This window comes from Cynocephalus volans, chromosome 3, assembly GCF_027409185.1.
Source record: "Cynocephalus volans isolate mCynVol1 chromosome 3, mCynVol1.pri, whole genome shotgun sequence".
NCBI classification, from domain to species: Eukaryota; Metazoa; Chordata; class Mammalia; order Dermoptera; family Cynocephalidae; genus Cynocephalus; species Cynocephalus volans.
Window position 1 is genome coordinate 96,230,076 of NC_084462.1, and position 17,409 is coordinate 96,247,484.

The 17,409-nt window shown below is 50.7% G+C and overlaps 1 protein-coding gene across 1 annotated transcript; it reads right to left on the reverse strand.

Moving 5' to 3' along the window:
* Positions 1–13,813: 13,813 nt before the first annotated feature.
* On the reverse strand, positions 13,814–16,364 carry CHAC1 (ChaC glutathione specific gamma-glutamylcyclotransferase 1). The gene is made up of 3 exons (XM_063091823.1): positions 16,019–16,364; positions 15,522–15,557; positions 13,814–14,874 (listed from the first exon to the last, which is right to left on the reverse strand). The coding sequence occupies exons 1-3, from the start codon at positions 16,235–16,237 to the stop codon at positions 14,473–14,475; spliced, it is 657 nt and encodes a 218-aa protein (XP_062947893.1). The 5' UTR covers positions 16,238–16,364; the 3' UTR covers positions 13,814–14,472.
* Between the last annotated feature and the right edge of the window lie 1,045 nt (positions 16,365–17,409).

Here is a 17,409-nt window from a genome sequence, read left to right on the forward strand (position 1 = left end):
CTTTTTGGTTTTATAGGTGTTCTTTGGTGATGTTAGACCTTTACTGGTTAATATTAGAACTTTAGTTGTAAATTGGTTTATTGTGACCTATGGGTTTTTTATTTTTTCTTTCAGTTCTCTGTTGGATTATTTGCTGTTCCCACCACTTAAACTCTGCACTGGAACTAATTTGTTGTCCTTTGCTTACTTCTAAAATGGGGGAACTTCCTGTGGGGACCAGCACTTGAGCCCTGTGGTTGAGCTAAGTTTCTGCTTTGCTGCTGCTGATTCCCTGGGGAAGGCTTTTTGTGCAGCTCAGGTTTTAATTGTTGACCTTGTAAGCACTTCAGGGTCTCGTGAGATCTGGTACACATGGATTGCATGGAAACTCTGGTCTGGACCTCAGTCTTTTCAGCAAACTACACCCCCTACAGTTCTATATTCCTGACCAGTCTCCACTGAGTGGTCCTGCACTGATTGGAGGGCAGATCAGATGTCCATGCTGTGCCCCAATATTCCCCTGGTGGGCCTGTCTCTGCAAACCCCCACAATCCAAACACTCCCATGGGGCGGGCCATGTGCCAGTCCCTTGCAATGACTCACTGGCCTCTGAGTGGCTACTTTTTTCAGTTGTCTGTGGCCCCTCACTCCTATGTGGATCCATGGGAAACCTGTTAGTCATCTTGCTGTCCTGAGTGCCACCAATGCCTTCTTCTCCCCTGCAGCCTCTAAATAACTTCAAACAAGGGGCACAGCAGTGGCTTTTGACAGCTATTACTCCATAATAGCTCGAAATGGTCGGAGTGGCCTTTCTTTCTCTCATTGCAGCTTCTCCTGCCTTCAAGGAACTCCATAGATCTCTCTTCCTCTTCCCCTGAGCTCTAGCAGCCCCAGCTTGGCAGTCATTGCTTTTTAATAGTTGTAAATTGGTTTATTGTGGGAGAGAGTGATGCTGGGGACTGTCTATTCTGCCATCTTGATTGGAAGTCTTCTCAGATATTGCAATATCATTATCACTTGGAAAGAAATATGCACGCCTTCTTACCCATTAGGATGGCTATAATCAAAAAGACAGATAATCTCAAGTGTTGATAAGGGTGTAGAGAAATTGGAGTCATTCATTGCTGGTGGTAATGTAAAATGGTGCAGGTACTTTGGAAAACAGTTCAGCAGTTCCTCAAAAAGTTAAACATGTAGTTACTATGTTGGTTAGTTTTATGTGTCAACTTGACTGGGCAATAGCATGATCAGATATTTGGTCAAATTTTAATCTATGTGTTTCTGTGACGGTGTTTCAGATGAGATTAACATTTAAATCAGTACTGAGTAAAGTGGATTTCCCTCTCTAACGTGGGTGGGCCTCATCCAATCAGTTGATGGCCCGAATAGAAAAAAAAGACTGACCCTCCCCTGAGTAAGAGATAATTTCTCCTACCTGACTACTTTCCAACTGGAACATTGGCTTTTTCCTGCCTTAGGACTTGAACTGAAGCATTGGCTCTTTCAGGGTCTTGAACCTGCTGGCCTCTCTGTACTGGAACTACACCATCAGCTCTCCTAGGCCTCCAACTTACCAACTCACCCTACAGATCTTGGGATTTGTCAGCCTTCATAATCTCATAAGCCAATTCCACACAATAAATCTCTTTCTATATGTGTATACATCCTATAGGTTCTGTTTCTCTAGAGATCCCTAACTAATATAGTTACCATATGACCCAGGAATTTCACTCTTAGGTATATACTCAAGAGAAATGAAAACACATCCACCCAAAAACCTGTACATGAATGTTCAGGGCAGCGTTAATTTATAACAGCCAAAAAGTGGAAACAACTCAAATATCCATCAACTGATGAATGGACAAATAAAATGTGACATATCCATAAAATACAATATTATGCAACAGTAAAAAGGAATGAAGAACTGATACATGTTACAGAATGGATGAAGCTTGGTAACATTACATTAAGTGAAAGAAGCCAGACACAAAAGACCATATTATATGTGTACTAGTCCATTTGTGTTGCTCATTATAAAATACCTGAAACTGGGTGATTTATAAAGAAAACAAAATTTATTGCTTACAGTTTCTGAGGCTGGGAAGTCCAAAGTCCATCTGGTGGTGGCCACAATGGCCCAGGGGTCTCACATTGCAAGATGATGGAAGCGGAGAGAGCAGAGAGAGAGAGAAAGACAGACTCTCCTCTTCTTTTAAAGCCCTCAGGGGCTGGCCCGTGGCTCACTCAGGAGAGTGTGGTGCTGACAACACCAAGTCAAGGGTTAAGATCCCCTTACCAGTCATCTTTAAAAAAAAAAAGCCCTCAGAACCATGCCCCTGACTGCCATTTTTAATCCATTCACTACTGCACAGTCCTACAATCCAATCATCTCTTCAAGGCTCCATCTTTTGTTGTGAGGCTGTCGCACAGAAAAGGAACCAGAATACCCAATTGAGAATTTAAAAGGGGGTTTTTATGGCTGGCCGGTGACTGTCCCTCTAAGAAAGTCTCGGAAGGGAACAGCCCTGACTTGAAGTTTAGAGGGTTTTTTAAAAGGCACATTTTTACATTAGTCACACAGTTAAAATTATCAAATAGCCACACACTTATAGTTATCATATAGTCACACACAGACACACATACCCTCCTGGAGTGAGGAGGGGGTTTGGGGAGGCCTAGCACAAGCTGATGATAACAGAAGCTGAAACAAGCCAGTTAATCACTCAGGGGCAGCTTGGGTGGGGAACAGAAAACAAAATTCAAACTTCTCTAAGTGCAGGCTAATATTTAGCTTTTAACTTCTATCAAGGGGGCTGAAGAGCTGAGGGAGGATTTTCAAACAACAACATTTTCTAAGCCATTCAAACACTAAACTTAGTCAATCTACCTTGTCACACAGCAAGCAGTTTCACAGAAGCGAATATCGTATGTTATGAAAGTAGGGGTCACCCTATCTCACTTTCAACTACCATAATAGGATTTCCCACCCTCTTAACAGTCACAGTGGCGGCTAAGTTCCTAATACAAAATTTGGGGAATACAATTCAAGCTTCAGTGAGTTTTGGGGGGACATAATTCAATCCACTACAGTATGATTATAAAATGTCAGAATAGGCAAATCTACAGGAACAGAAAGTAGGTTCACAATTGCCTAGGGATGGGAGCACTGGACAGTAACAGCTAAGGAGTACAAGGTTTCTTTCTGGGCTAATGGAAATGTTCTAAAAATGATTGTGGTTGAAAAAATAAAAAAGAGTGAAATAAATAAATAAATAAATAAAATTGATCATGGTGATAGTTGCACAGTTCTGTGTAAAAGCCATTGAATTATACACTTTTTTTTTTGGCAGCTGGCTGCAATAGAACCTTTTATAGGACAATTTGACAATATGTATCAAAAATTTTAAAAATATCCATGCTGTTTGAACTAGCCATTCTACTTTTAGAGATCTACTTTCAGAAAATATTCAAGGATGCTGTGGGGCAGGGATTCTCAAATTGAATATGCCAATAATCTCCTGGGGCTTTTATGAAAATGCAGAGTCTGATTCAGTAGGTCTGGGGAGGCACCTAAGATTTCTGCACTTCCAGTAAGTTTCCAGGTGCTGTGGAGGCTGCTGGTCTGCAGACTCACTCTGAGCAGCCAGGCTGCAGAGGATGTGCTTTGGCTGTCTCCTCCACATTTTCCTGTCCATCATTGTGCAAAGGCCAACCCTCACACACCTTGCCACAATTACCTGCTCAAGGACTGGCAAGGAACCCAGGCCCGAGGCAGTCAGAACCAGTTTCCCTCCCTCAGAGCTATTCTTTCATCAGGTGGCCCAATCAGAGCAGAACAGAGACTCTGAGCCCCCACAGCCCCATGGCTATGAGCAGAAAGCTTGTTATTCAAGAGGCTGCAGAGGAGCCAGCCTGAGGGTGACACGTCCACACAGAGAAGGGCAAATGGGAAAGAACGGCAGGGAAATGGAGCAGGGGCCCTGCCTGAGCCTTGCTCAAACCTTTATCTCTTAAGAGTTTCACCAATAATTCCTATTTGGTTTAAGCCTGTTTGTACTAGATTTTGTTATATGCAACTTACGTGAAAGGTTTGTGAGTGCATAATTGAACTTAGCAAAAAATCAGAACAACTCGAATGCCTCACAATATAGGATTGGTTAAATAAGTTTTTGTATATCTATATGATGAAATTGTCAGATGGCCACTAAAAATCATATTTTCAAGAATATTTGATGACATAGGAAAATGCTCAGAACATAAAGTTAGGTGAAAAGGGCACAAAATAGTAGATAAAGTATGATCAGTTTTATGTTTTCACTTACATATGTATATATGCAGGTTTTTATTTTTATTTTTATTTTTTTATTTTCTAAAGATGACTGGTAAGGGCATCTTAACCCTTGACTTGGTGTTTTCAGCACCACGCTCTCCCAAGAGAGCCATGAGCCAGCCCTTATATGCAGGTTTTTAATAGTAAGAGGGAAGACTAGAAGAATGTAAACTTTCCTGGATGATAGAATTATAAGTGATTTTTTAAATTCTTTATAATTCAATTCTGTATTTTCCAAATTTGCTTCTATGATCATGTGCTATTTTATAATTATAATAAGTGCTATTAGTACAAAGAACTTTATGTTTTTAAGGGAGATTCAGAAAAACTAAAAGCAAGAATAAACTTCAATCAAAACTTTCTTACAGTGTACGTCTCTATTTGAATTGGTTCATGTGATGGAATGGTAACATGGCGACACTCCCTACCTCTGAATGTTTTCAAGGGGACTTTAGAAAAGCTGCATTTCAGGCAAAGGAGCAACTCCAAAGGCTGTAATTTTTGTTCTCAAAGCCTGCAATTTCAGATACCATGGGAGATATTTTAAGGCAGGTATGTCTTCTTTGTCTTAAATTAAATTCTGAACATTGACAGTCACTTGCCCCAGTTTGCAAGGCTGATGTTTTGGTTTACCTGGGCATAGCCAGCTTTACCTCTAGGTAAAAAAGGCGACCCCCCTCCACAGCCTACTACCCAAATGAGTACTCTTACCCTCTGAGGGTGATTTCCAGCCCATCTTTTCTTTGTGCATAAGCCTTTTCTTTTTCAGATCTGTATTTTATTATATATTTTTTACTTATTTACTTATGAATAAGTGATAAACTTGCACAGTTCAAAATCAAAAACATATAAAAGGGCATGAGAGGAAAAATCTCTCTCCCATCCCATCCCCCAGCCCCTCAGTTCCCCTCCTGGGAGGCAAACTGTGTTGACAGTTTCTTGGATTCCTTCCAGACATATTTCTATGCTTTTTAAAAGATGCAATTGTACTCACACTATGTATCTAACTTTGTATGCTTTTTTCCACGTATACAGTGATAACATTAACAGAGTAATGTAAAAAAGTAAAATGTTTTCTTAACATGAGTAAATACTCTTCATGAACATTAATAATGACTGCAAACATGCCATCAAAAGGAGATGAGCCATTTTTTCATCCTACTGCTGGACAATTAGGTTTCCCCCCTTAATCCTCTGATTCTGTCCAAGAGGAAACTATCCATATGGGTTCAGCCAGTGATTTCAGTTTAGTTTGGACCTGGATTGGCCACTTGCTCTCTGGGGACACAGGGCTCTGGGGTCAGGAGGAGGCCCAGGGCCCAACCCATAGGGATGATTAGGGTGGTCCCTGGTCTGCGTAGCCTCCAGGGGCTGACTGTGTGGTCCAGGCCAGTAGAGGAGATATATTTAGCTGGGTCAGATGCTGCTGGCTCTGTCATGACTCAGGAGGATTGTACTGTTGGTAAATAAACTGGAAGGGCCTGACTTCAGCCGGCCGTCCTTCCTTCTGCCTCTCCCCAGCTTGTGGGCAGGGCAGGGGGGTATGAGAGGTGGAGGAGGCAAGGACCAGGGTGAAGGCTCAGACAGAGGGCCCCACAAGGCACCAGGCGTAGGCAGAACTGGGAGGCGGCCTTGTCTCACTGCCCTTGTCTGTCTTTTCTGTGTTTCCCCTCCTGCCTCTCTTGGCCCACCCTCCACCTCTCTTGGTCCACCCTCCCCTATGTGGCAGAGCCTGGCAGCCCAGGAGGCACTTCCTTCCTGCTCCTTGCCTCCTCCGACTCTTGCCTTTCTCCTTCCACCCCGGTCAACCTCATTTGCCCTGCTAAGTGAGTGGAGTTCATTCATTCATGTATTCATTCATTCCATTCAACTCATTTATTTGTTTATTTCAACTCATTTTTTTGAGGGCCTAAGATAGGCCAGGCCCTGAGCTGGATACCAAGGGTTCAGCAATGAACAGGAATGTGCCAGCTCCTGCCTTCATGGAGCTTACACTCCAGTGAGATGAGAGATAAATCAATAACTAATTAGGTGCTGGTGAAAGATAATGGTATTAAGAACAATAATAGGGGATGTCTGGTTAGCTCACTTGGGAGAGTATGGCACTGATTAAGAACAATAATACCCAACATTCACCTAGTGCTTTAAAGTGTACAGAGTGTTTTCACCTTGGGGCATGTCTGGCTAGGCTAAGGCCTGGAGTCCTGCTCACAGCGCCAATTATCTGGCTCTTTCTTAATCCTGTTTGTGATGCCAATTGTCTAGCTAGGCAACCATGCCAGTTGTCGGGCTCTTTTACCTGCTGGTAATCCTGCCAACTGGGCCTATTGTTGAGCTAGGGCTGGGTCTGGAGCCCACAGAGCCCTCAAGCCCATTCACAGACTGGGTCACAAACCCTTCACACGCCAGGCTGGGACCCCAGACCCCTCACATGCCAGGGTGGGTCACCAGACCCCTTCACACATGTCTATGAGCTAGGTAACCAGCCAAAAGGTCCTTGGAGCCATAAGTTGGAAAGTATGGCCACACAAGGCGATCCCAACAGGGCAGCATATCTAATCCCAAGAATCTGAGCGGTAGTTATGGTTATCAGTCCAGCTCCACAAATGAGGAAATTGCAGCTCAGAGATATTAAATAACCTGGCCAAGGACTTACAGCTGGTAAGTGAGCCCCGGTTCCTGACCCCAGTTCCTCTGACTCCAAGCCCATGTCCCTCCTGAAAAGGAGCATCCTCTGGAGCTGCATGGGAACTAGTTTCTGGTCCAGCTTTTTATTTTATATTTGTGCAGAGGCCCAGCGAGAGTAAAAGGCTTGCCTAACACACAACGGCTTAGAATAGGGACTGGAACCTATGGACTCCAGCCTAGTACTCTTTCTTTATGTCTGACCAGTCCAATGCCCTGCCCCAGGGTATGAAGTTCTGGGTTCTGGCACATTTGGGGGTGTGGGGTGGTCATGTTAGGTCGGCCTCCTCCCTTCCCTACAGCCCCTCCCATCCCACACCCTTCTGCTGCATGGTCCCTCTTCCGGGGTGTAGCAGATTGAATTATGTCCCCCCAAAACTCCGTAAAACTTGAATTGTGTCCCCCAAGTTTTACGTTAGAAACTTAGCTCCCACTGTGACTGTAAAGAGGGTGGGAAATCCTATCATGGTCATTGAAAGGTGGAGCCTTGAAGAGGTGATTGGATTGTAGGACCGTGCAGTAGTGAATGGATTAAAAATGGTGGTCAGGGGTGTGGTTCTGAGGGCTTAAAAGGAGAGTCTGTCTTTCTCTCTCTGCTCTCTCTGCTTCCACCATCTTGCAATGTGAGACCCCTGGGTCACTATGGCCACCACCAGATGAACTTTGGACTTCCCAGCCTCAGAAACTGTAAGCAATAAATTTCGTTTTCTTTATAAATCACCCAGTTCCAGATATTTTGTTATAAGCAACAAAAATGGACTAATACACAGGGTGACAGCCCAGAGCGCCCCTCCCAGCTTCCATCCTCCCCCCAGCAGTGCCTGCCTCTTGCAGGGTGAGTGGGCTTTCATTCAACCAAATGATGTGAGCACCTACTGTGTGCTGGCTCTGCTCGGAGACCTCACGACATGGTTCCTGCCCTCAAGTCTCATAGTCGGCTGGGAAGGACAACGAGAACGGGGAGGAATTGACAAGGACACGGTGCTATCAACGCTGCAAGATAAAAAGCACAGTGTCAGAGATATGTGGCAGGGCCCCAAAGCCAAACCTAGGTAGTCAGGGGTAGGGGAGGTTCAGGGAAGGCTTCCTGGAGGAGGTGACATCGAAACTGAGCCCTGAAGTCTGAGTGACAAATTAGCCAGGCTAGAGCTGGTAGGAAAGAGACTTTCAGAATGAGATAATGGATGGTGCAAGACCCCAGGTAAGAAGGTGCCCTGCTCATGGCAGTGATGCTACAGGCTTCTGTCTCGTCAGCTTCCATCTGCTCAGTGTGTTTCACACTTCTCAGGCTGCAAGTGGCCTGTGAGCAGAAACAGGGTCTCCCTCCCTCTGAAAATCCCTATGGGCAAGGGCCTACTCCTGTGGATGGATGACTCAGGACCCCATGTGAGCAGCTTGTCATCAGCTTTCACAACCACAGACTCACTGTCCCTCCCAGCCAGGGTCTCCCTCTCCTGCCACCCTACTGGCCTGGCACAGGACATGACTGGGACCCATGAGGGGCTGTGCCTGGCTGGAGGCTTTGACTGTGGTCGGGGGAAGCCACAGGTGCATATATTACTGACCTGAGTCACCCTCCATCCCAGTCACCAACACAATCAGACTGTGTCCAGGAAGGCCAATCTCTCCTTCCTGTGGGGACAGGGAGAGAGAGAGACGGTGGGGCTGGGAGCACCCCTCCAGCTTAACACCCCAAGTGGGGGGGACTAACAAGAGACAGCCCCTTCCCCTGGTGTGTGTTCAGGGCCCTGGCCTCCCACAGACAGACCAAGGGAGAGAAAAGGGCCTGCCCAGGATGGTGACCGCTGGCAGAGGTCAGCACAGCCCCAGTCAGGCACACACTGGGACTGCCATGCCTAGCTGGTCTGCCCTTGCCCTGTGGCTCCTGGTCTTTGCATATAAACATTCCTGGGCATTCCACATAAACATTCAGATTGATGTTATGTTATGTGCCTGGGGAGGCAGCTCAGCACTCACCCTTAGCCGTCATTGAGGTATTTATGGGGTCTGTCCCTCCAAGGTGACCTGTGATGTTGCATTCAGAAGGGTCATTTCCCATAGGAGCCACATTTTCCATAGGTCCCCTGAGCTTGTCCTGGGGCCTGGTGCTGTGCTCTGTGCTGGGGTACACAGTTCCTGCCTTCAGGGTATTCGGTTTAGCGGAGACACACCTGTGAGCAGATCATGTCAATACAACATGCTGGACTCAAAAAGGAGGAGGGGCCCCAGCCCACGGGTACTGCCGGGTGTGGAGTGCTAAATGAAGGGTGTGGGAGGGCTGGGCAAAGGTGTCAGAAGGTATCCGGGGTGGGGAAGCAGTGGCAGCAAAGACTGAGTGTCTAGAGGTAGCAGGAGGTGGGAGAGGCCTGCAGCAGTTTGGATTCCAAGGGCTGGGGGTGGAGGGGAGAGCAGGGAGCAGGTAGCAGGGACATTTATCCTGAGGGCCAGGAGGAGCTACTGGAGGCTGTCAGGGTGGAAGGGTCCTGGCTAGATTTGCATTTTAAATTATGTGGACACTGAAGATACAGGGCACAACACTGGGTGAGGTAGATGAGTTTGGGGGTCATGATAGTCTTCCAGGGTGGTGGCCGCAGGGCAGATGCAGGAACTACTTAGACCCTACAAGGTCAGCAGAACATGTGAAAGTTGAGGAAGGAGGCTGGTCCCCAGGTTTCTGGCTTGGGAGACAGGTGAGCGGGCAGGGCTGGAGTGGGCTGCGTGGGGGTGGTCACCTTGGGCTGAAGCTTACTGGTAGGTGGATGGGCCAGGGAGCGGTCGGGTGAGCAGCCAGATCCAGAACAGAGACAAGAATGGGAACTGAAGCACCAGGCAGAGGAGCACGAGCACAAAGCCGGGATCCAGGAGCGTGCAGCGCAGAGTCACGGCCAGAGGAGGAGGGTGGGGTCAGCAGCAGGCGCAGGGTAGAGATGGCACCACCAGGAAGGTGGCCAGGCTGAGCCTACAGGGTGTGCCGAGCTCTCCTATGCCTAAGGAAGTGTCTGGGGCAGAGGTGAGGCCAGGGGCAGGCCTGAAACAAGGAAGGTTGGGCCTGGCAGGGACTCTCCACAGGCAGCAAGAGGAAGGATAGAGGAGAGTGGCATTCCTGGGCCGCCACCCCAGGCTTTGTGCCCCAGGCGGGGCCCCTGCCACTGGGCTTGGAGAGAAGGTCCAGGGCTATGGGAGGAGGGAGGACGACAGCTGGTCATACAGGCCTTGGCCAAGCCCCTCTGACAGACACTGGCTCCACTGACAAAGCCACCCTGCTCGGTCCTAGTTCTCCACAGCCAGCCACCATGTAATTTACTGTCCAAACATGGACACATTTGAGAGTCAAAGTAATAATTACTTCAGGACAGGGCAGGCCTGTGGCTCACTTAGGAGAGTGTGGTTCTGATGACACCAAGGCCACGGGTTTGGATCCCTATATAGGGATGGCCAGTTCGCTCACTGGCTGAGCGTGGTGCTGACAACACCAAGTCAAGGGTTAAGATCCCCTTACTGGTCATCTTTATATAGAAAAAAAAAAAGGCAACAAATTTTATTTTAATGCTCCTACACCAGAAGTTCTCAAATGGCCCAGGGACCCCTGGAGGTCCCCAAAACTTCTGAGGGGATCTGTGAAGTTAAAACTATTTTCATAATAATACCAAGAGGTTGTCTTTTTTACTCTCATTTCCTCATGAGCGTACAGTGGAGTTTTCCAGAGGCTATATGATATGTGAATTTTCAACAGATCAAATACAGACGCCGATAAGAATCCAGAGGCTTCTATGAAGTCAGACATTAAAAATATAAAACAGTGCCACTCTTTTCACTAAATTTGTTTTGGAAAATATAATTATTATTTTTTTAAACTGTTAACATGGGCTGGCTGGTTGACTTAGCAGGTTAGCATGCAGCCTTGTAACATCAAGGTCAAGGGTTTGGATTCCCTTACCTTCCAGCCACACACACGCACGCACGCACGCACGCACGCATGCACACACACACACACACACACACACATTGAAAAAACAAAAATGTTAACATGTAACAGGTTTGTATTTATTTTTATTTTTTGTGGCTGGCTGATATGGGGATCCAAACCAGTGACCTGACCTTGTGTTATAAGGCTGCACTCTAACCAACTGAACTAACCAGCCAGCCCTATTTTTATTTTTAAATTAACTAATGAATGTTTTAAACTTCTCAATTTTAATTTCTAATACACTAAGTGTCAATAACTATATCCCACATAAAAAAACGCTTTTGGGGCCCTCAACAATTTTTCATTTGTAAACAGGTCCTGAGAGACACTCCCCCACACCGCCCCCAGCCCCATACCTTCCCATGCCCTCAGTTTCCCCTCTGCTTCTCTTTACTCTTAGCAGCTGAATTTCCTGAGAACTACCCCCCAACCCCCAGCTCCTCGGCCCTGACCTGTGGCTTCACGCCACTGTTCTTGACATTGCTGTCATCGAGACCACCGAGCCCCCCGCATTTCATGCAACGAACACTGCTCTCTCCTCACTTCCCTGACATCTCAGCAGCACGTCAACATTGTGCACTGCCTAGAAACACCTTCCGCCCTGGCTCTGTGGGCACTTCTGCTGCTTCGCCTTCTACTCTCCAGCTGCTTGCTCTTGGCTCCCTCCCTGCTTTGCTGAGACCTCTAGGGCTGGGGACCTCAGGGCTAGGCTACTCTGTTTTCTCTCTTCTCTCCCAGAGCTTCAAGCACCGTCTCTGTGTACGGCTCTAACTCCAGCCCAGATTTCTCTCCTGACTCTCACACCAATACATCCAGCTCCCTTGAACATCCATGTGGATGCTGCTGCCCGCACCCCCATGGTCACCCCAACTTAAATCCGGAGATCTCCACCTGCCCTTTCTAGCTCTGCCATTACACCAGGAGCGGAGCCTGGCCCTCATGTCTTGACCTTTCCGCTCCCTCTGTTCATGCAACCAGCCACCACGTTCTGTTGATGCCACCCCTAAACTGCTCTCAAATGCATCCCTCGTCCATTCCCACTGCAAGGCCCCGGCTCAGGCCACCTTCGCCTCTCCCTGGCCTCTCTGTGCCACCTCCTCCAATGTGAAACAGTAGCCAGTTCTCCCTTCTTAAGCACATTTCTTCCCTGGTCAAAATCCACTGGAGGCCTTCCACTGACCCAGAAGGAATGCTACCCCCACGACACAGCTCACTAGGCCGGCTAGTGGAATACAGCCCTGCCACCTATCCAGCCACCCGTCCCTTCCCCCACGCCGCTCTGCTGCAGCTGGTCTGACCTCACCTCCCCTCAGGCCCACGCTGCTCCCTGCCTCTGTTCCCCAGAGGCCGCTTTCAGGTTTCCTCCCCTAGAAAGCCTTCCATGACTGCCCTGCTATGTGCTTGGGCCCTATTCTCCTCCCGCTGGGGCACATCTCATACCAAACGGTCACCATCAGTGTCTAGACTCCAGGTTCCTTGAGGAGAATTTCTTGACTGCTTTATCCCCAGTGCCTAGAACGGCACCTGGCACACAGTGGAAGCTCACTAAACACTTGTGGAATGAATGGCTTGAAGAATGCGAGCCCCCATGTGCAGTGAGCCAGCAGCGCTCCCTACCCCCACTCAACTCCCAGTATGGAGTAGGGCTCTGCTCTGGCTGTCTGGCCCTTCCCTGGCCCGGGAGGTGGCTGCCCAGGGCTCCCTGCCACCTGCTGCCTCCTCCTGTTGTGCTGCCCTGACCAGGCTCCCGGAAGAACCTGGCTGGACTCCACACTTTTCCCATCAATGGACAAGACATGAGGCTGCCAAGTCATGGGCACACAACTCAGCCATAGGCACCCTCCCCAGGTGACACAACGGCTGCCCAACTTCGTCAGAGTTGACCCTGCCAGGGACACCCAGACCAATCCAGGGCACCAGCCACAAGAGTGGCAGCAACACACCCCACACAGCCTACCACCATACACCATTCCATGGTATTGTCCCTTCACAGAGGGTAACTGATGCTCAAAGGGGCTGAATTCTTTCCTTAAGGTGACTCAGCCAGTTGAGGGAAGGGGCTGGGTGGGACTCAGGCTCTTCTGCTGCTAAATCCTGCCATCTTGGCCCTGCCCCCATTCTGCGGGTCCAGGAGTTGAGCAGCACTAAGGGGCCACTCCCTGCCCAGGGCCAGGCTGAGATCCAGGAGCAATGTTCTGTCCCCAGTGGCCAGGACAGGAGGAGCATCATCGAGATGAACAACCAGTAGCATGGAGCACCCTGGCAACTCATTCCAGCACGGGCAAGAGTCCTGACAGGTCAGGGTACTGGAGGCGGCACAGCCAGCACCACAGCCCCACAGGCAACAGAGAACACTTGGAACACAGAAGTGAAAAGGACACCAGGTCTTACAGGCCACAGGTCCCTGCTGTGCCCCAGAAGTTGTCATCTAACCCACATGCTCCTTTAGCAGGAAGCCAGGGGACTGGCCTTGCTGTAGGAAGAGATGGCAGCCAGCCCTGCAGCTGGAAGAGCTGGCCCAAGTTCCAAGCCTGCCAGCCTCTCAGGGCAGATGAGGATGAGACATAGAGTCCCAAGTAGGTGGCAAGGACACTGCTCACAGGGCTACCAAGAAGAGCTGCATGGGCTGAATTCTGCACAACTCAGGGGGGCATTATTTGCAGACACTTAAGACATGAATTGTGCCCATGGAGTGATGCAACCTGCCAGTCCTGCCTACTCGGCTGCTCCCTCCCTGGGAGAGAGGGAAGGAGAGGAAGAGGAAGCCCTCTTCCCTCTTAGGAGCCTTCCAGGGTTTCACCACCTCACTCACCCCAACTTCCCAGCTAAAGAAAGAACCACATTCCAGCACAGCACAGATAAGAGATCAGTTTATGGATAACAGTATGGGGCAGACTGGGGAGGTGTCAGGGGCTGTAGTAATGAGACTCCCCGGAATAGACGAACAGACAGGAGTGGCCCAGACAGAGAAGCAAACAGACAGAGGGACAGGAAAATGAAACCAAATGTGTAAAAGGCCTAGGCCCAGTCTCAGTAGTTGTGTCCAGGCATCAGATCCAACTCTGCCCTGTGGACCTGGTGGATGAGCAGGTGGTTTTTTCCAGGGCTAGGGAATGGTTGGTCTGGATGGGCAGAGATCTAGGCTCTTGGAGGCTCCCTGGGTAGGTAGAGGCCTGGGTAGTACGGGGTTAGCAGCAGCACTGGGGGGAATCCAGTCAGACACCAGGGGCCTGGGTTGGGGCCACTGCTCAGCAGAGCCCTTGTGTCCCGGGCAGGACCCCCATCCTGCCCACCACACCAACATGGTACCATAAATAAAGTTTCAAGTAGTAAGTCAGCGTCAAGCAGGAGAGCCGGAGGGTGGCAGACAGCCAGGGACTTAGGAAGAGAAGACCCCAGCTGCCCACTGTGACCTCTCAGTGGGCTCTAGCTGTATCAAGTGACGTGTGCACTGGAATGGTTGGCTGGCCCTGATGTCCACATGGGCACTCCTTGCAGGGGCTCTGCCCCCTCAGACCAGTGCCAGAGCCTGCTTGGTAGGGCAGAAGCAGGGCAGCATAGTGCCTACAGCATCCACAATGGCTGCCAGGTGCTCATCCTGTGCCTGAGGCCCACAGAGCTGCATGAAGTCCGCCAGACGCAACAAATACTCAAGGTTGTGGCCAGAGAAGCCTTGGCAGGCCAGGATCTGTGTAGCAATGGCCTCCTCAGGCGCAGGGCCCAGGTAGCCAGGGTTCTGTGGGGTGGCCACGTAGGCCAATGCCTTGAGAGGTTGGTCAGGGTTGTCTTGGGGATAAAAGGTGACCTCCTTGGTATCATAGCCACCAAGCACTGCCTCCCGCACATTCAGGTACTTCAAGGCCTCGCTCACCTGCTCACCTCGCACCTGATATGCCACACCCCAAGTGCAGCCCTAGGAGGAAACAGAGACACCTGGGGTCAGTCATGACAGCTCCTTTCTGGTCCCTCCCCATCCTAGAATGCTACCCCCCATCCCAGGATTATGCTCTGTAAGGGAGGTGTGCAGTGGACTAATGAGCCAGCTAGCAGTAATACATCAAGCCCTTACCCCCGCCCCTTCTTAAGAAAGAAAAGGTCTAGCCCCATGAAGGGCAGGATTCCTTCTCAAAATGTGGTCCAGGAACCAGCGGCATCACCTGTAAGTTTGTTAGGAATGCTGCATCTCAGACTGTAATCCTACTGAGTTAAAAATCTGCATTTTAGGGCCGGCCCGTAGCTCACTCGGGAGAGTGCGGTGCTGATAACACCAAGGCCACGGGTTCGGATCCTATATAGGGAAGGCCGGTTGGTTCAGTGGCTGAGCGTGGTGCTGACAACACCAAGCCAAGGGTTGAGATCCCCTTACCGGTCATCTTTTAAAAAAAAAAAATCTGCATTTTAACAAGATCCTCAGGTGATCCTTGGGTGAAGCACTGAGCTGGGCCACACTTCTCTGCCAGAGGCATCGGATCTAGCCTTCAGACATGGTCCTATGAGCTCTACCCCTCTGCACCCCTCCACGTTGGGCCCCAGGGTCCTCCTCTCAACTCAGGCACTTACCTCACGATCTTCAAGAAGGGTCACCACACGGCCAGGCTAGGGAGAGAAGAAAGTTGTTTTTTTTTAAAAGACAAGTTAGAAATCAGCTCTGCAATCAGTGCAAGGAAATCCTCATCAACCCTGCTGGCCCAGGCCTCAGGGAGCCCCACTCTACATGCTTGGAGTTCCACTCATCCAAGGGGATGTGGGAGAGTGACGCGTGGATGTAGGAGAAATAGCAAGACAGATATACAGCAGGGGCCCCTCCACCCGCCAGCAATGGCCCAGATTGGTAATCAACACAGGAATCCACAGATTCACAGACTCCAAGCATCACGGTGATTCACTGCTCAGATTCCAGCCATTGCACACTGATCCCCTGAGCACGCAAATTTAAGCCACAAACCCCAGACACAGGTTTACACATTTCCCTCCATCAGCCCAGAGAGCCCTGGACATTCCAGGGCACCGGTGCCCACTATCCTGCCCCCACCCCCCGCATATCCTGGGATGCTCACCATCTTGTCGCTGCCCCGATGGAAGGTGTCTCCCTGCCAGAAACGGCGGCTGTATCCGCGCACGAAGCCCACTCGGCTGTCGCTGTAGGCGAAGTCAGGCCTCCACACCAGGGAGCCGTACCCGAAAATCCACAGCGCTTGGGGGTCGTCGTCGTCACGCAAGGGCTGCGCGGGCGGCGAGGGGGGCGGGGTGTTCTGGGCTGCGGACTCCTGCTTCATGGTGCCGGGCGCAGGGACGGGCCCGGGCGGCCTCCGGGGCTGGTCTCCGGCGCGGGCACGGAAGAACCGACGGACGCGCACACCTGGCCTGGCACCTCTCGGTCGCTCCAGCTGAGCGGCCCCAAAGGAGCGCCCTTTAAATCCTCCGGCCGGGAGACCCACCCACCGCCGCCGTCTGCCGCGGTGATTGGGACGGAGTAAATCCCCTTTTGGCCAATCATCTTCTGAGTTTTCTTCTCGGTTAACCGCACCGCGCTCTGAGTGGGTGGGTGAGCGGCCTGCCCGGGGCCCAGCGCGCCCGCTGATTGGTTCGGCTCCACCTCTGAAGCAAACGTGGTAGGAGTGATGCAACGGCAGGGGAGGTTTCCCCACACCGGCATGCAGCAAGGGCCCCTCGGATTGCGTCAGGCGGTGGGCACCCGGCACGGCCGGGCACGGACACAGGCCCCGGGCGTCTCCCCTGTAGCCCCTCTGTCGCCTGGGCCCCGCAGGAGCGACGGCGGTGTTTCAGCGGTGTAGTCCCAGCCGTCCTGCCCGGGGCACCCGGCCGAGTCACTGCCTCCCCGAGCAGCACGGACTCAGTCGCGGGGCCACTGCTGGGCAGGTCCAGAAGGAGCGCCCAGGGCGGCGTGAACTCGCGTCCCTGGGCCCCGCCTGAGAGCACGCACTGCGGGGAAGCTGTGGAGGCCCCCTCCGCATTCCGCTCAGGTGTCTCACGTCGTTGGCCCGCGTGAGCAAATGGAGAAACTGAGTCACGGGGGCGAAAAGGAGTTCTGCAGCGGCTGCGGGGCTGAGTCAGGCCAGGTGCCCCGAGCTTGCAGGCCTCACGTGAGGATTACGCCCTGAGCCAGGTGGGATCCCCTTGGCCCAGGTAGGCGCGGGGTGAGCTGGGCAGGGAGCCTAGAAAGGCCCACGCTGTGGCAGTGGTGGCCACACCTGCAGGTAGAAGCCATAATGACAGGAAAGCCGAGCCAGTCTTGCCTTGAGGTGATAAATTAATTCTTCCCGGACGTGATATTTTGAAGCAACGCTTAATCTTTAGGCCCCGAGGTTCCAGGAGTAGCAGGCAAGGAGGGCCCAATCGAGGCCCCCAGAGAGCTGTGAGCAGCTACCGGCCTCCTCCCTTGGCTCCTGGCCTCCCGGCGGAGGGTCCACATGCTGCCCGGGGTTGA

Bases quoted from the DNA above. Each gene is read 5' to 3' on its own strand.
- CHAC1 (XM_063091823.1), bottom strand. From the start codon at position 16,237: ATGAAGCAGGAGTCCGCAGCCCAGAACACCCCGCCCCCCTCGCCGCCC. The intron at 15,558-16,018 runs GTGAGCATCCCA...TTCTCTCCCTAG, and splicing joins ATCGGGGCAGCGACAAGATG to CCTGGCCGTGTGGTGACCCT. The intron at 14,875-15,521 runs GTAAGTGCCTGA...GTTTCCTCCTAG, and splicing joins CCCTTCTTGAAGATCGTGAG to GGCTGCACTTGGGGTGTGGC.